The following is a 17,764-nucleotide window of genomic DNA, read 5'->3' on the forward strand; positions in this document are numbered from 1 at the left end:
GCCGCACTGTTGGAGGGTCAGTGCTGAGGGTGCGGGCATTGTCCGAGGGTCAGTGCTGAGGGAGTGGGCACTGTCGGAGGGTCAGTGCTGAGGGTGCGGGCATTGTCAGAGAGTCAGTGCCGAGGGAGTGCCGCAATGTCAGAGGGTTGATGTGACATCCTGTTGAATGAAGCTGACCTGCAGATGATGGTAATCTACGTCAGTGTGTGGTTTGTCACTGCTTTGCTATTTTTGAGGCATGGGATTATGTGCAGTTCCTATTTTTTTTTGACTTGGTTGGGTTTTCCTTGCAAAGCATTTGCTCTGTGTAACAATAGCAAAGGTTTCTGGGATGTCTTGCTACAATTGTACAGGGGCCTTGGTGAGAGCACCCCTGGAGTGTGTGCAGTTTGGGGGTGGATTCTCCTTATCTGAGGAAGGATGTCCTGGTGATGGAGGGAGAGCAGCAAAGAGTTTCCCAGACTGAATCCGGGATGGCAGGGCTGATGGACGAAGAGAGACTGGATTGGTGAGGATTATATTCACTGGAATTTACAAGAATGACGGGGGATCTCACAGAAACCGATAAAATTCTGGCAGGATTTGAGAGGCTAAACACAACCAGGATGTTCTCAATGACCGGGGAATCTGATGTAAGGTTACATAGAACGTAGAAAAGTACAGCACAGAACAGGCCTTTCGGCCCATGATGTTGTGTGGAGGATTATTCCTAATGTAAAATAAAACAACCTAACCTACGCACCCCTCAATTCACTGCTGTCCACGTGCATGTCCAGCAGGCGCTTAAATGTCCCCAATGACTCTGGTTCCACCACCACCACTGTCAACATATTCCATGCATTCACATCTCTCTACGTAAAGAACCTACCTCTGATGTCTCCTCTACACCTTCCTCCTAATATCTTAAAACTATGACCCCTTGTGCCAGTCAGTCCTACCTGAGGGAAAAGTCTCTGGTTATTGTCTCTATCCATGCCTCTCATTACCTTGGAGATCTCAATCAGGTCACCTCTCTTCCTGCTTCTCTCCAGAGAGAAAAGTCCGAGTTGAGTCAACCTCTCTTTGTAAGACAAGCCCTCCAGTCCAGGCAGCATCCTGATAAACTTTCTTTGTACCCTCTCCAAAGCCTCTGTATCTTTCCTGTAATAAAGCGACCAGAACAATATTCCAAATGTGGCTTCACTAAAGTCTTGGAGAGCTGCAGCAAAAGCTCGCGGCTCTTAAACTCGATTCCCCCATTAATGAAAGCCAAAACACCAAATGCTTTCTTAGCAACCCTATCCACTTGGGTGGCAGCTTTGAGGGATCTATGCACTTGAACACCAAGATCCCTCTGTTCCTCCACCTTGCCAAGAATCCTGTCTTTAATCCTATATTCAGCATTCACGTTCAACCTTCCAAAATGCATCACTTCACATTTATCCAGGATGAACTCCATCTGCCATTTCTCAACCCAGCTCTGCATCCTGTCTCTGTCACGCGGCAGCCTGCAATAGCCCTCAGTATTATCAACGGCATCTCCAACCTTTGTGTCATCGGCAAATTTACTAACTCACTCCTCAACCTCCTCATTCAAGTCATTTATAAAAATTACAAAGAACAAGGACAGAGCCCTGTGGGACACCACTCACCACTGGCCTCCAGGCAGAATAAAGCCACTCTCTGCCTTCTGTCAGCCAACCAATTCTGAATCCAGATAGGCAAATCTCCCTGAATCCCATGCATCCTGACTTTGAGCCTTCCATGGGGAACCTTATCAAATGCCTTGCTGAAGTCCAATTACACCACATCCACTGCTCGAACTTTGTCGACCTGTCTCATCATCTGCTCAAAGAACTCAAAAAGATTTGTGAGGCATGACCTACCCCTCACAAAGCCATGCTGACTGCCTTTAATCACGCTATGCTTTTCCAAATAGTTATAAATCCTATCCCTCAGAATTATTTCCAAAACCTTGCTGACCATCGACGTAAGACTGACTGGTCTGTAATTGCCAGGGATTTTCCTCTTACCCTTCTTGAAAAGAGGAACAACATTCGCCTCCCTGCAATCTCCTCCAGTACAACTCGCTTGGAGAGAGAGAGGAAGCAAATATCTTCTCCAGTGACTTAGCAACCTTCTTTCTCGCTTCCCGGAGCAACCTAGGATAAATGTGGTCTGGCCCTGGGGTCTTATCAATCTTCATGTTTACAAAAATTCCCAGCACGTAAACTTTGACAATCTTGATCTGTTCAAGCCTGTATCCCAGCTCCTCAAAGTTCTCATTCACAACAAGGAACCTTTCCTTAGAGAAAACTGAAGCAAAATACTCATAGCTTCCCCTATCTGCTCACACTCCACTCACAAGTTCCCTATGCTATCCCTGATCGGCCCTACCTTCTCCCTGATCATTCTCCTATTCCGCACGTATGAGTAAAATGCCTTTGGGTTCTCCCTAATCCTTCCTGCCAAGCCTTTTTCGTGCCCCCTCCTGGCTCTCCTTAGTCCATTTCTGAGCTCTTTCTAGGAAGCCTGTAATCCTCTAAAGCTGTGCTAGATCATTTCTTCCTCCACCTTACATAAGCTGCCAAATTCCTTTTGATGAGAAGCTCCTCTGTTCTCGTCATCCAAGGCTCTTTAACCTTTCCCCTTCTTATCTGTCTCAGAGGAACAAATTTGTGCATCACTCGCAACAACTGCTCCTTAAACAGTCTCCACATGTCTGCTGTGCCCTTTCTGTGGAACAATTGCTCCCAGTCTGTACTACCCAACTCCTGCCTGATAGTGTCTAAATTTCCTTTTCCCCAATTAAATATCTTCTCTCGGTAACTGCTCCTTTCCCTCTCCAAGGCAATGGGAAAAGTGTCCTCCCACCGCGAGATCTGACACCTGTCCTGGCTCGTTGCCGAGCACCAAATTCAAAATGGCCTCTCCCCTCGTCGGCCTGTCTACGTACTGAGTAAGGAAACCCTCCTGAACACACCTGACAAAAACGGCTCCATCCAAACCATCTGCACTAAGTGGTTCCAGTTGATATTGGGAAAGTTGAAATAACCCATAATAACAACCCTGCTACATCTGCATTTTTCCAGAATCTGCCAGCCTATAAGTTCCTCGATCTCTCGACTGGTATTAGAGGGTCTGTAGAAAACCCCCAATGAGGTGGCTGTTCCCTTGCTGTTCCTAACCTCCACCCCATACTGACTCAGGAGACAAACCCTCCTCAGCAACCTTCATTCTGTCGCTGTGATGCACTCTCTGATTAGCAATGCTACACCCCCTCCTCTTTTTCCACCCTCCCTGTTCTTTTTAAAAGTTCTAAACCCTGAAACATCTGGCAACCATTCCTGCCCCTGTGAAACCCACGTCTCTGTTATGGCCACAACATCATAGCCCCAAGTACTGATCCATGCTCGAAGTTCATCACTCTTTTATTTCTGACACTCCTTGCGTTAAAGCAGACACACTTTAACCAATTGCTTTGTTTCATCACATGAAAAACCTTCATGATAGATTCACTACATCCTGTCACTGCCCCATCTACAACTATCCCCCTTGCAGATATGTAGCTTTGGTTCCCATCCCCTTGCCAAACTAGTTTAAACCCTCCTGAACCACAGGAACAAATCTCCCACCCAGGACATTTGTGCCCCTCCAGTTCAGGGGTAAATCATTTAGGATTGAGATAAGGAGAAACATCATCAGCCAGAGAGTGGGCAGACTGTGGAATTCTCAACCACAGAAAACATTTGATGTGAAAACATTGAATCTTTTCAAAGGGAGTTCGAAATAGTTCTTAAGGCTAAAGGGTATGGGGCAGAAAGAGGAAACAGGGAACTGAGTTGGATGATCAGCCTTGATCAGATTGAATGGCAGAACAGGCTGGAAGGGCTGAATGGCCTGTCCTACTCCTGGTTTCTCTGTCTGTATGGTTCTAGCAGCTGCTGCTGGCCATTCAGCCCCTCCAGCCTGGTTCTCCTTCATGAGGATAACGGTTGATTACTTTGTAACCTGATTTCCACATGCCCACCTCCCTCCTCATAACCTTTGACCTGACCTTCCTTTGTTGGTCAAGAATCTCTCGATCTCTGCCGTCAATATTTAAACCATTAAACACATCTGATGTCCCATTGCTCTTAAAGGAATTGTGTTCCCCAGAGGCAGGAGCCTCAGAGAGAGAGAGAGAGAGAGAGAGAGATAAAGAATCACTAGTGATCTTTAGATTTCTAAACTGAGTCCCCCTGATCTAGACTATTCCACAAGGGAAGCATCATCGAACTATCCTCCCTGTTCTCCCAGACGATTGGTTTGCCTTGTAGTGACATGCTTGGGACATTATCGCTGCATCGTAACATGTGGCCTGAAGGTATAATGGGCTCAGACTCCATCTTCTCCTGGGACCACTTGAAACATGATCCTCCATTAGAGGCCATGCTCTTCTGTAGTAACCAAATCACTTCATGACCAGCTCAGACACTGATGTGTCGATGACTGTAATAACTTTGTGTAATTGGCAACTGTCAAAACTGTTGGATTCCCCAATCCCCAGGTTTCTGGTGTTATGAGAGAGATCATAAGCATCGCCTTATTGGATACAGATATACTGCTGGTAGTGCCAGGCCCTCAGCTTTGATTCCAACATTGTCTGTGTGCAGTTTGCATGGTCCCCCCTGTGTCTGCACAGGTTTCCTCCGGGTGCTCCAGTTTCCTCCCACAGTCCAAAAGTGTGCAGGTGAGGGTGGTTTGATCATGGGATATTGTCCCATAGTGTCCAGGGATGTGCAGATTAGGGTGGGTTGGCCATGTGAAGTGCAAAAATGGGATAGGCCTAGGTGGGATGCTTTTCAGATTATGCGGAATCAATGGGCTGAATAGCCTGTTTTACACTGTGGCAATTCTATGAAGTATCAGAGACCCAGGTTAATATTTCTGGCACATTGGTTCAAATCCTGAAGTGGCAGATAGTGAAATTTGAATTTGGAAAAATGAAAATCTAATCTAATGAGTTTTGTTAAAAATCACACAACACCAGGTTATAATCCAACAGGTTTATTTGGAAGCTCTAGCTTTCAGACCGCTGCTCCTTCATCAGGTAGTTGTGGACAATAACTAAACAGCAAAAGTTTAGAGTGTGATGTAACTGAAATTATATATTGATAAAGACCTGAATTTGTTTGTTAAGTCTCTCGTCTTTCAGAATGAACATGTTGGTTTCAGTTCTTTCATATTTAAATTACAGAACATTTAAAAGTTACATTCTCAATGGACTTTCACAACTGGTGTCATGTCAGCCCAGATAATGCATTTAAGGTGTGAGCTGTCCTATGTGAGACTCTGTGCCACAATGGGCAGACTGATTCTAATCTAAAAAATGGATTTACAGAATCTTACGTGCATTCATGCAGTTTTTGGGCAAAGTAAAATGTAATTCTGCAACTACAGATTCACCCCACAAATGTGTGTCTGTGTGTCTGTGTGTGTCTGTGTGTATGTATAATGCAATGTGGTCCCCTGTAGTGTGTCATGAGCCCAAGGTCCTGGTTGAGACCATCCCCATGGGGACCAAACTTGGCTATTAGCCTCTGCTCGGCCACTTTTCATTGTTGCCTGTCCTGAAGTCCGCCTTGGAGGACGGTCACCTGAAGATCTGACGTCGAATGTTCTGGACCGCTGAAGTGGAAGGGAACCCTCCTGTCTGTTGACTGTTGTGTGGTGTCCATTCATCCGTTACTGTAGCCTCTGCTCGGTCTCATCAATGTACCACACCTCAGGGCACCCTTGCCCGCAGCATATGAGATAGACAACGTTGGCTGAGTCGCATGAGTACCTGCCACGTACATGGTGGGAGGTGTCCCCACGTGTAATGGTGGCATCTGTATCGACACTCTGACACGTCTTGCAGCTTCTACCATGGTGTATGGTGTTGTCCTGAAAGCTGGGTATTTTGCTGCGAATAGTGATTTGTTTGAGGTTTGGTGGTGGTTTAAAGGCGAGCGATGGAGATGTGGGGAAGGTCTTGGTGAGGTGCTCATCCTCATTGATGTGTTGCAGGCTGCAAAGAACATGGCACAGTTTTTTCGGTTCCTGGGAAATACTGGATAACGAAGGATACCCTGTTGGTTGCAGCACCATCTGTCTCCTTGAGTACATGATGGGTTTCTGGAAGTACTCAAGGATACCCTCATAAGAACGGAGTACAATGCTCAACTCAACGACCGCCAGTTTTGACGTGTCACAACGAGAAACCGTAATGACCTCCTCAAGAGACAGCCACAAGCTGCAACCAACAGGGTACCCTTCATTGTCCAGTACTTTCCAGGAGCTAACACTGGCTTCCAGGTTCCCCTGTAGCTCCCTCACTATTACCACCTGCTGTAAGCTGTAAGGGACCCCATGGATTTCTCCCTTGGGTTAAATAACTGAGGCAGAATTTGGGCTGCTATATCAAAAACACCGAGAGTTTTGCAACTCAAAATGGCACGTGCTGCATCTTTTTGAGAAGGAACACGTTTGATTTACAGCACAGCAGCGACATTCCCTCAGACACTTCTTTACGACATCATGAAGATATTGTAATAGACGCCGAGGATCATGGGGTTGCTATCTCATCTGAGAGCGAGAGGATGAGTAGTGAGGTTAACCTAAGAGACTCCACACTTTCCGGTTAGCACGGTGGCTAAGCAGTTAGCACTGTTGCCTCACAGAGCCAGGGACCCTATTTTGATTCCAACCTCAGGCGACTGTCCATGTGGAGTTTGCACATTCTCCCAGTGTCTGCGTGGGTTTCCTCTTGGTGCTCCAGTGTTCTCCCACAGTCCAAAAATGTGCAGGTTAGGATGGATTAACCATGGGAAATTGTCCCATGGTATCTAGGGATGTGCGGGTTCGGGTGGATTGGTCATGCTAAATTATCCCATAGTGCCCAGGGATGTGTAGGTTAGGTGGGTTAGCCATGGGAAATGCAGGAATACAGGGAAAGGATAGAGGAATGGTTCTAGTGGGATGCTGTTTGAAGGGTTGATGTGAACACGTTGGGCTGAATGGTCTGTTTCCACACTGTAGGGAATCTATCATCTATAGCCTTGGAAAAAGTGGGAATGTCTCTCAGTCAGGGTCATAAGGACTCTGACTCCAAATGGTCCTGGTAAAAACAACAGGCTGGTTACTACCAGTGTCTGAGAAAACCAAAACAATGACCAGAGTCTCACTACTGGCAGGAACATATCTTTGCAGTGTGACATGTTTACATGGGAAATTTCCATGAAAAAGTCTCACTGTATGTAATGGGGTCAGCCAGGTGAAGGTCCTGAATCTGAGCTCTGATTGGGGCTGTTAACCTGGGTCCAATCAGGGAGCCCTGGCTGACAGATAGAAACAGAGTGCCAGAGGTCCCGTTCACTCACAGCTGGCTCCAAGGGAAGTGGATCAGTGTCAAAACCTCTCCATGTAGAAATTAAGGAGTCTTGGTGAGAGGATGTGGAGTCTCTATGTGGAGTAATTTCAGCGGTGATGAGAATTATGCACATTCTTGAAGAAATTCACTTACAATGGTTGTCTTTGAGTTGGTGTAAGCATTTCTGGGATCATGCCATTATTTGGAAAAGTTGACTCATTCAATCCTGTTGTCGAAGACTGGGCCCAGTGTGTGGAAAGAATGTGTTGATTTTTTTCCAAGCAACTGACACTGGTGTAGATGGAAAGCAACGAGTAATTCTCCTGACAGTTTGCGGATCTACAGCTTTTTTAGCTATTAGGAGCCTAAAGTATCCTGAAGTGCCAGATACTAAAACATTTCAAATTGATGGATTTAGTTAAAGAATATAACAACCCCAAACCTCCTCTAATTCTGAGACAATATCAGTTTTACCAGGGAAATCCATGTCAGAATTTTTGACGACGTTAAGAGAACAGGCAGAGGCATGTAACTTTGGGGGTTTAACCCTTAATGTGATGCTGAGAGGTTGCTTGGTACGTGGGATTAACGATATAACCATGCAAAAGCGCCTACTAGCTGAAGCCCATTGGGACTTCAAACAGGCATTACAACTGGAGTTATCATTGGAAAATGGCCAGTGGAGCACATGAGTTACAGGGTATTCCGATGGAAGTGGACACTCTCACTAGTCCGACTGAGCTTGGGGAATGCCACTTGAGTGAAGGCAACTGCACAGCCTCACTCAGGACACATCCTGAATGGAGGGACTCTAGGTCAGCCCACAGCAAAACCCCCAAAACAAAACCAAGCCTCAGCCAAAAGGTTCAAATTTTCTTCAGGACCCGGGCCAGCGAGCCATTGTAGTTGCTGCCAGTATGCGGACTTGAGGAATTGTGTTGGAACAGTTAAATTGCTTAGCAACATCCAAATCAGAAACAATCAAAGTAAACATCTGATTAAATGGTCATCTGCTTCTAATGGAAGTTGATATCTGTGGGGGATGTGGTGGTGATCGTAGAATCTTTAACAAAGCACATTCTGGACTCCAACCCTCAAGTTTGTGTAAGACCTCGGTGAGACAGAGAGCCTACACCAGGGAGCCATTACAGATTAAGGGTTAAACTTCTTGTTAACAGAAGCAGCTGGTCCTGATGGCAGCAAAGCTTAATGGGGTGGAACTGGTTGAGAAAGATGCACCTTAATTAGCTCAACATTTTGCAATTAGAAAATGGCTTCCCGAGTGAAGTCCTAATTAAATACCCAGACATTCTTCCATAAAGTCTAGGGACTATGAAAGGCACCAAGACCATTCTGCATATTGACCAGGAAGGCAATTCCCCAATTCTGCAAGACCCGCCCAGTGTCATTTACCTTCTGGGCAAAAGCAGAGGCAGGAATCAGGAGGTCGTAAAGTGACCAGTAAAGTTTGCAGAATGGGCAGTACTGGTCACACATTGTGAAAGCAGATGGCTCAGTTCACCTTTGTGGGATTTTAAACAAACAGCAAACTGCTTGTCACAGCTGGATAAATATCAATTCTCTAGGTGAGGGATTGGATATGTAAAGCTGGGCTAGGCATTCTGTCCTTCAAATGCACAAGGTTCTCAATGAATATTTCTCCTCTCTAATTTGTATGTCCTTATCCAACCATTAAAATTAGTTTTCGTCATCTTTTCAAACTCAATGTATGTTTGACCAGGGTCCCTCCTTAGACTCCTGAAACGTAGGCTTCTGGTATTAGCTTGTATGCACTTCAGACAGCACTTTTCACCTCATTACCCTCACCAGGTACCTCCTGTGATAGCAATGTCACTGGCTCTACACACCAACTTTGTTTGAATCAACAATACCCACATGGTCACTGACCATTTCATTTGTTCAGCCATTTTCTCAACTATAATGAAAAAGGCTTTTACATTCTTTTTGTTGAACTTTGGTGATGCTTGAACATATTTAAACAGATCCCCACCAGGCTTTCAGCTCGGATGGGATTGCTCTCCGTCACCGCCCTCATCATTATTCCTACTTTCACCTCTACATCCACCATTTTAACTTGGCTTTGGGCTTTCAGTTCCAACCTCTGAAGTTCAAAACTTGCCTCTTTCTCAGATTCTTCTCTCGCTCCTTCTGTCTCTTTCTCTCTCTCTTGCCCCTCTCTCCCCCCCCCCCGGCATTTTTCTTCTGGGTATTTCCTCTCTTTTTCTGCTGCTTTTAATCATAATTTGAGCTGTTTCATTTCATTTTCTCATTATTTTTGTTCTGCCAGAGCAATTTGTTCCTTTTCTTTTGCCTCTAACTCAAGCTGCTTCATTTGCAACTGATTTTTTTTGCCATTTCCAAAGATTCAGATGGCATTTCTAGCAATTGGGTAAATGCTGCGTGATTGCCACAAACATCTCCTCTTAGAAACAGGCAAACCCAACTCCACTTTGTTTACCGATTCTGAACATTTTTCCTTGCTCAGTCTTTGCAAAACTCTTGAAGTGGCTTTTTCCATCCCCAGGAAATTCCTAGTGACTGAAAGAGCCACTATGACAACAAGGCACATCCTGTTTAATAAGCCAAATTCAATATCTAAAATAAAAGGTGCTAACACTTTCCACTTGCTATTTTGAGTCTAACAACCTGAAAGCCAATAAAAACTGAAAGGACGACAGATGCTGTAAATCGGAGACAACAATAGAAATTTCTAGAAAAGCTCTGCAGGTCTGGCAGCATCTGTGGAAAGAGAAATCAGAGTGAACAGTTCAGATCCAAAACATTAACACTTATTTCTCTCCACAGATGTTGTGAGCCCTGCTGAACCTAAACCCAACCTGGAATTAGAGATGTTGGTCCCAACAAGAGTCCCCAGTCTGCTATGGACCAGACCAAACCCCCTCAAAAAATTCAGAAGATAATCTAAACCCTTACACTTTTTCTTCTTTTAAAGATAGCTGCAAGGCATTGTATTCCGGTCAGTCAAACTACCAGATTTGAAGCAAAACATAATTTATTCATATATATATATAGTTAAAGTACAACAAAAGGAAGAGGAAATTGGAATAACTTAACTTTATTGGAAAACTGAACAGACGAATTGATCATTTTACTACTAAACAATATAGTAGCACCCCATAAACACATCCTTGGCAAAAAGCAAGTTCAGAAAAACAGATTGTCTCACGTGCAACTCCAGCAGGGGAAGAAATCAAACATCAGGAGAACATTCTGTGAGCGAGTGAAGCTGGGAGAGAAAACTGCAGCTTGTAAACCCTGCTGAGAACCCAACAATAACTGCTGAAAGATAAAACTAAAGTCCTGGTTCTGTGGGAGCTTGACCACATCAAGTCAGGTTGCTTCTATTGTTCCAACTTTAAAAACAACCCCAGACCTCAAGCTGTTTTTTGAGATTTCAATAAACAACTCATCACCTCTGTCATTGAAAAAGAAACAGTACAAAATATACCTCTTAAAGCCATAATATAATCTCATAGAGAGTGAGTATGAGACTTTATCAGAGGGTTACTCCTGAGAGAGTGCTGTCGTAGTGGCGTGATAGTATTGAGGATGTGTCACTTTGGCAAAGGGTGATATTGAGTGAATGATGCCATTACTAATAAGAGCACAAGCTCAGTCTTAAAAACATCTTTGGCACAGTGCGGAAATTCCTTTGAAGCCAATGTCCCAACAATTTCATGCAGTAAGCTAAATTATTTTGGTGGCTCAGTGTAATACTGCTGCTTAACAGTGTCAGGGACCCGGCCTTAATTCCCTCCTCGCATGACTAACTGTGTGGAGTTTGCACATTCTCCCCTTGTCTTCATGGTTTCCTCCCACAGTCAAAGATTTGCAGATTAGAATGGATTGGCCATAGGAAATCACCCCATAGTGTCCAGATATGTGCGGGCTGGCCATGGGTGTGCAGAGTTACAGAGATAGGGTCAGAGAATGAGTCTGTGTGGGATGCTCTTTGGGGAGTCAATGTGGACTTGTTGCACTGAATGGCTTGATTCCACGCTGTAGAGATTTTATTCATTTCCTCCTGCATCTGAGAAGCAGGTAACAGCACCGCCACCGGCAGGAGGCTGTAACTACAATGTGACATGTTTACTTTAGAAATTTCCATTCTACATTTGGCCCAGGAATTCAAACAATATGGGAAAGGTGAGAACATGGGAGACAACCTTCGAGCCAACAATCTCGAATCAATGTGGAGTTAAAGTGATATTTATCGAGAGGTCACCTGAGTATTTTATTCCATTCTGTTAATAAATGTAAAGTTGTTCATTACATACATACTTGTGACCTCTCACTGCTTTAACAAGATTCAGCATTCAGAAAGCATGTTCAGGTCTGAGTGAAGTGTGGTGCTGGAAAAGCACAGCAGGTCAGGCAGCATCCAAGGAGGAGAATCGACGTTTTGGGCATAAGCCCGCATTCCAGATGAAGGGCATAAGCCCGAACCATGGATTCTCCTGCTCGTTGGATGCTGCCTGACCTGCTGTGCTTTTCCAGCACCACACTCTTCACTCTGCTCTACTAGTCTGAGTGAAGTCATATTTCTGTTCAGGACTATTCAAACATTGTTGGCAACACTCAATCTTGGGTAAGACAGGGTCACACAACAGCATCGGTGAGCTGAAGGGATGTGGAAAAAGAGAATCTTTCATTTGAGGTTTCTGTATGTATACTAAGAAGCACATGCACTGAAGTTTAATTCTACTCCATTTGCTGAAGGCATTCTGCTGGTAAATTGCTGTTTGTGCTGATGTATAGAAGAAGAGCTTTATAGATTAAGCTGCCAAGGACAAGGGAGAAAGTGAGGGCTGCAGATACTGGAGATCAGAGTGAAGAGTGTGGTGCTGGAAAAGCACAGCAGGTCAGGCAGCATCCGAGGAGCAGGAGAATCGACATTTCGAGCACAAGCCCTTCTTCAGGAATGTGGGCTTATGCCCAAAACATTGATTCTCCTACTCCTCCGGTGCTGCTTGACCTGCTGTGCTTTTCCAGCACCACACTTCACTCAGACCTGACATGCTTTCTGAATGTTGCATCTTGTTTAGACAGTGAAAGATTGCAAGAAGTATGTCTGTAATTAAAACTTTACATTTATTAACAAAATGGAATAAAGCACTCAGGTGATCTCTTGATAAATATCACTAACTCCACATTGATTCAAGACTGATGGCTCAAAGATCATCTCACATTCTCACCTTTCCCATACAAACTCCACACAGTTAGTCACCTGAAGATGGAATTGAAGCCGGGTCCCTGGCACTGAGCCACCAGAATAATCTATTTTATACCATAAGCCCTTCATCAGCATCAAGGACAAAGGCAAGGAAGTTATGTTGATCATTTACAAGGCTCTGCTTAGTTTACAAAGAGAATATTGTATCCAGTTCTGGTTAGTGCACTTCAGGAAAGATGCGAGACTCTTCAACGGGGAAGCATGTGAGAATTCTCTGCAGGGGGTAAGGATGTGTGGATCTTTAAGGGGAAAGGAGGTGAGTGTTCTCAAGAGGGGGCAGAGGATATTGACCCAAATGTTTCCTGCAAGCAGGGATTTGAGTGACATGGTTTAATTGTAGAAGCTGGGGCTGTTTCCCTCAGAGTGAAGGTGACTGATGAGGATGAGATGGGACCAGGTTTAGATCAGGGAGACATAGGAAAGCTGTTCCCATTTGCTGATGATACAAGGACCAGGGGAAATGGATTGACGATTCAGAGTGGGATATACAGAGCAGTGAGGAAGGACTGTTATACACTGCGAGTGATAATGATCTGGAACTAACTGCTTACAAGGTGGGGTGGAAGGGGAGATGCTCAATGATTTCAAATGGAATTTGGATGTACACTTGAGGGAAATAAACTCTCAGAACAATGAGGAGAGAGAGGAAAAATATGACTGACTGAATTGCTGTACAGAGAGGGTTGCCATAGACTTGGTGGAGAGAAATGGTCTCCATCCATGCTGTAATAATTATTGAGCTCAGATGATCCTTACCAGTGCCCTTAACTGGATTCAGTACAACCTAACCCAACAGCATGTGGGATTCGATTACACTGACAAAGCTTAAAGCAGCCTTTCAGCTTCCTTTAACTGTTTGCTCCTCACAGACACAAACAGCAGCAACAGTGAGAACAACAGCTACAATGAATATCCCAGCTCGTATTCCCAGGATCAGGATCACATGCAGACTCTCTCCTCTGCAATCTGGAAAACACAGAGAAAGGATTAATCACTTCCTATCTGTGTTCAATCTCTCTCAAGCTCCATTTCACTGCAGTAATGGTGATAGTGGCGCAGTGAGAATTTCACTGTCAGAAACGTGATGGTAACCACCAGGAAGACTATGGTCACGTCATGCAAGAGTCCCCTATGGCCATTCCCTCACACACAGATATAGCGTGTTGGACACTGTTGTGTGGGGTGGCCTATCGGGGGAAAGTTTGTGGTGTCTCAATTGGCTTTGCTGCACAGTATGGGTGGAAAAAGGCTGGGTGAGCATTAGTGATAGGGGACTTGATTGTAAGAGGAACTGACAGACAGTTCTGTGATCACAAACGGGACTCTCAAATAGTACATGTCCATACCAACGACCCCGGTTAAAATAAGAGATGAGGTCCTGTAACAGGAATTGAGAGAGTTATGGAACAGATAAAGGAGGAAGACTACCTGGGTTATAAAAAGAGATAAAGTCCTGTAACAGGAATGGAGAGAGTGAGGGAACAGGTTAAAGTGGAAGACTATTAAGGTTGTACTCTCTGGATTATTTCCAATGCCACGTTCTACTCAGAATAGAAACAGGAAGAAAGATCAGGTGAATGTGTAGCTAAAGGGATCGTGTAGGAGGAGGACTTTAGATATTTGGATCATTGGGTCAGTTTGTGGAGTAGTGGGACCGGTAAAAGCTGAATGGGTTGCATCTGAACTGGAATGGGTCCAATGTCCTTGCTGAGAGGTCTGCTCATGCGTTGGGTACGTTTTAAACTAATTTGGCAGGAGTATAAGGAAAGACTTAAAGTGGGGAGCAAGGTTCAATCTGACACAGAATGAAGATTAGGACAATGCAGTAGGCAGAGAAGGCATGTCCATGGTAGGGCAGATGTGAGGAAAAGAACGCTAAACAGTATCTATTTAAATGGAATCAGATAAACTTAGAGCATCGATCAGCATATACACTCAAAGAGTCAGACAGTCATTGAAAATGCAGCATGAATACAGACTCTTCGATCCAACTAGCCCATGCTGACCAGATATCCTAACCTAATCTAGTCCCATTTGCCAGCACGTGGCCCATTTCCTTCTAAATGCTTCCTGTTTATATCCCATCCAGGTGCCTTTTAAATGCTGTCATTGTACCAGCCTCCACCCCTTTCCCTGGCAGCTCATTCCATACACACATCATCCTCTGTGTGAAGAAGTTACCCCTTAGGTCCATTTTATATCTTTCCTCTCTCACCCTAAACCTACGCCCTCTAGTTCTGGACTCCCCGACCCCAGAGAAAAGACCTTGTCTATTTACCCTATCCATGCCCCTCATGATTTTATAAACCTCTATAAGGTCACCCCTCAGCCTCCGACGGTCCAGGGAAAACAGCCCCAGCCTATTCAGCCTCTCCCTGTAGCTCAAACCCTCCAACCCTGGCAACATCCTTGTAAATCTTTTCTAAACTCTTTCCAAGTTTCACAACATCCTTCTGATAGGAAGGAGACTAGAATTGTACACAATATTCCAAAAGTAGCCTAATCAATGTCCTGTACAGCCACAACATGACCTCCCAACTCCAATACTCAATGCTCTGACCAATAAACAAAGCAAAACAAAAGACTTCTTCACTATCCTATCCAGTTGTGACTCGACTTTCAAGGAACTATGAACCTGCATTCCAAGAACCAGCACTCCCCAGGACCTTACCATAACTGTATAAGTCCTGCCCTGATTTGCCTTACCAAAATGCAGCACCTCGCATTTATCTAAATTAAACTCCACCTCCCACTCCTCAGCCCATTGGCCCATCTGATCAAGATCTTGTTGTACTCTGAGGTAACCTTCTTCGCTGTCCACAACATGTCCAATCCTCCTGTCATCTGCAAGCTTATTAACTATTCCTCCCATACAAAGGATGAAAAGTAGTTTACCTAGCACCACTCCTTGTGGTTCACCGCTGGTCACACGCCTGCAGTCTGAAAAGCAACCCTCCACCTGCACCCTCTGGAGATATGATATTGTTGCAATCACAGAGAGATGATTGTAGGAAGGAAAGGGTTAGCAGTGCAATAATCCAGGGGAGAGATGTTTCAGGTCATGGGGGCCCAGGGATGTCAGAGAAGTGGGGGGGCACTGCATAATTGGCAAAGGAAACCACTCCTGTAGTAATGAGGGGAGGTAGTCCTGCAAGGCTCTTCAAATGAGGCTATCCGAGCACACAGAAGAAATAAAAAAAGAGTCAATTGCTTTGCTGGGATTATACAACATCAGTCAGAGGGAGATAGAAGAGCAGATATACAGGCAAATCACAGAGGTGAGAGAGGAATAGAGTTATAGTGATAGGGAATTTCAACATTGCTAACATTAGCTAGGATTACCTTAGTGTGAAAGGATTAGACAGGGTGGAATTTTGAAAGCTCATCCAAAACACCTTATTGTGCCAGTACATAGATAGACCCACGAGAGAGAGGGCAGAGCTAGACCTGATTCAAGGGAAAGGAGCTGTGGTTCAAAGCCTGTGGGTGAGCATTTTGGGGATAGTGACCACAACTTTGTAAGTTTCAAAGTCTTTATGGAAAGGGAGTAGGACAGTGCAGCATGAATGGACTACACAAATTTCAAATCTAATGTTGACCTTGTTTTTTCTATTCTTCCCCAGCCGTAACTTGTATTCCTCCCTCTATTCAATCATTCTTTGATCTTTGTGTCTTTTGTGTGATATGATCTGCTTGTATTGCACACAAAACAAAACTTTTCATTGTACTTCAGTACGTGACAATAATAAATTAAATCAAAATGATTTTTGTTAATCTTAGCAGTGCAGTATTTCCACATAAGTTGTATTTCTGCCAGCTTTAGAAGGAATGTAATGCTGATTTTGTGAAACCTTTTTTTCATTTTTCTAACTTATACCTAAGATTTTGTACCTAGATAGCTTTGTCCCTAAGATTGAGCCAGAAATGGTGACTTTGTACATTTTTCGCTGTACTGCCAGCGTATTCATTATCTCTGTCGTGTTATGTTACAGAGACAAACAGCCAAATGAAATCAGTGCTTGTACGACCGCATTAGCAACACAATAACGTTGTTGAAGACCCCAATAACCACTTGAATCACAGAATCCCTACAGTGTGGAAACAGGCCTTTGGCCCAACAAGTCTACACTGACCCACCAGATCCATTCCCCTACCCTATTACTCTATATTTTACGCTTGACTAAAGCATCTAACCTACACATCTCTGAACACGATGGGCAATGCAGCAAAGCCAATTCACTCTCACCTGTTCATGTTTGAATTGTGGGAAGAAACTGGAGTGCTCAGAGTAAACCCACGCAGACACGGCGAGAATGTTCAAACTGCACATAGACAGTCACCTGAGGGTGGGATCGAACCAGGGTCCCTGACCCTGGGAGGCAGCAGTGTTAGCCACTGAGCCACTGGGCTATTGTAAACAGTTCCTCATCAGATTTTGATTAACTAATCCCAGATTTCGCAAATAATGAAATTTTAAACATCATTTTTGTATCTGAAACAAAATACTTCACTATTTATTAAATACACAATAACTTCAGCAGAGGGAAAATTATCTCTCTGCAATCTAATCAATATTTATGTTTCAAACCTGAAACATTTGGTTTCAGACCCCCTTCACACAAAAGACAGACAGACAAACTAACTGGGTTCATGGATACATAAAAGAAAATATCACGACTGGCCAGATTGCTGAAACCATTTTCATGTTGCATTGTTTCACTGATAGGAATGGGGCTGCTTTTTGAAAACACTGATTAGGGTCACCTTCTTAGTTCACCCAGGCAAAGGCACCAATACTTTGAACTCAGCTTTCTATCTTTGGCCTTCCAAAGTCCTGCGTGACAGATTGGGCAGAGAACTTTCAAATCTTCATGCTGCCTTTGTTAGCAGTCAAGCTCATCTCCCCAGAAAACACTCTTCAAAAAAACTACTTCAGTTCTTGTTCTGCCCTGATAGTCTGATCACCTCTTCCTGAGGTCTCAATAACTATACAACTGTTGTCAGTTTCAACATAGAGCCTCTTCCAGACTTGCTGGAACCAGTTCCCAGATATGGACCTCATTAATAGCCACCTTCTACTACCTGTTTAAACACAACAGTCTTCACTTTGTCTGTTG

The 17,764-nt window shown here is 44.3% G+C and overlaps 1 protein-coding gene across 1 annotated transcript in view; it reads right to left on the reverse strand.

The window, feature by feature from the left end:
- Window positions 1-13,485: 13,485 nt before the first annotated feature.
- Window positions 13,486-17,764, reverse strand: part of LOC140458747 (B-cell receptor CD22-like) — a 57,086-nt gene continuing 52,807 nt past the window's right edge. The window contains exon 9 of the mRNA XM_072553406.1: window positions 13,486-13,613. Coding sequence (XP_072409507.1) covers window positions 13,486-13,613 — 128 coding nt within the window. The remainder of the gene's footprint in view (window positions 13,614-17,764) is intronic.

Source organism: Chiloscyllium punctatum, chromosome 34 (genome assembly GCF_047496795.1).
Source record: "Chiloscyllium punctatum isolate Juve2018m chromosome 34, sChiPun1.3, whole genome shotgun sequence".
NCBI lineage: Eukaryota > Metazoa > Chordata > Chondrichthyes > Orectolobiformes > Hemiscylliidae > Chiloscyllium > Chiloscyllium punctatum.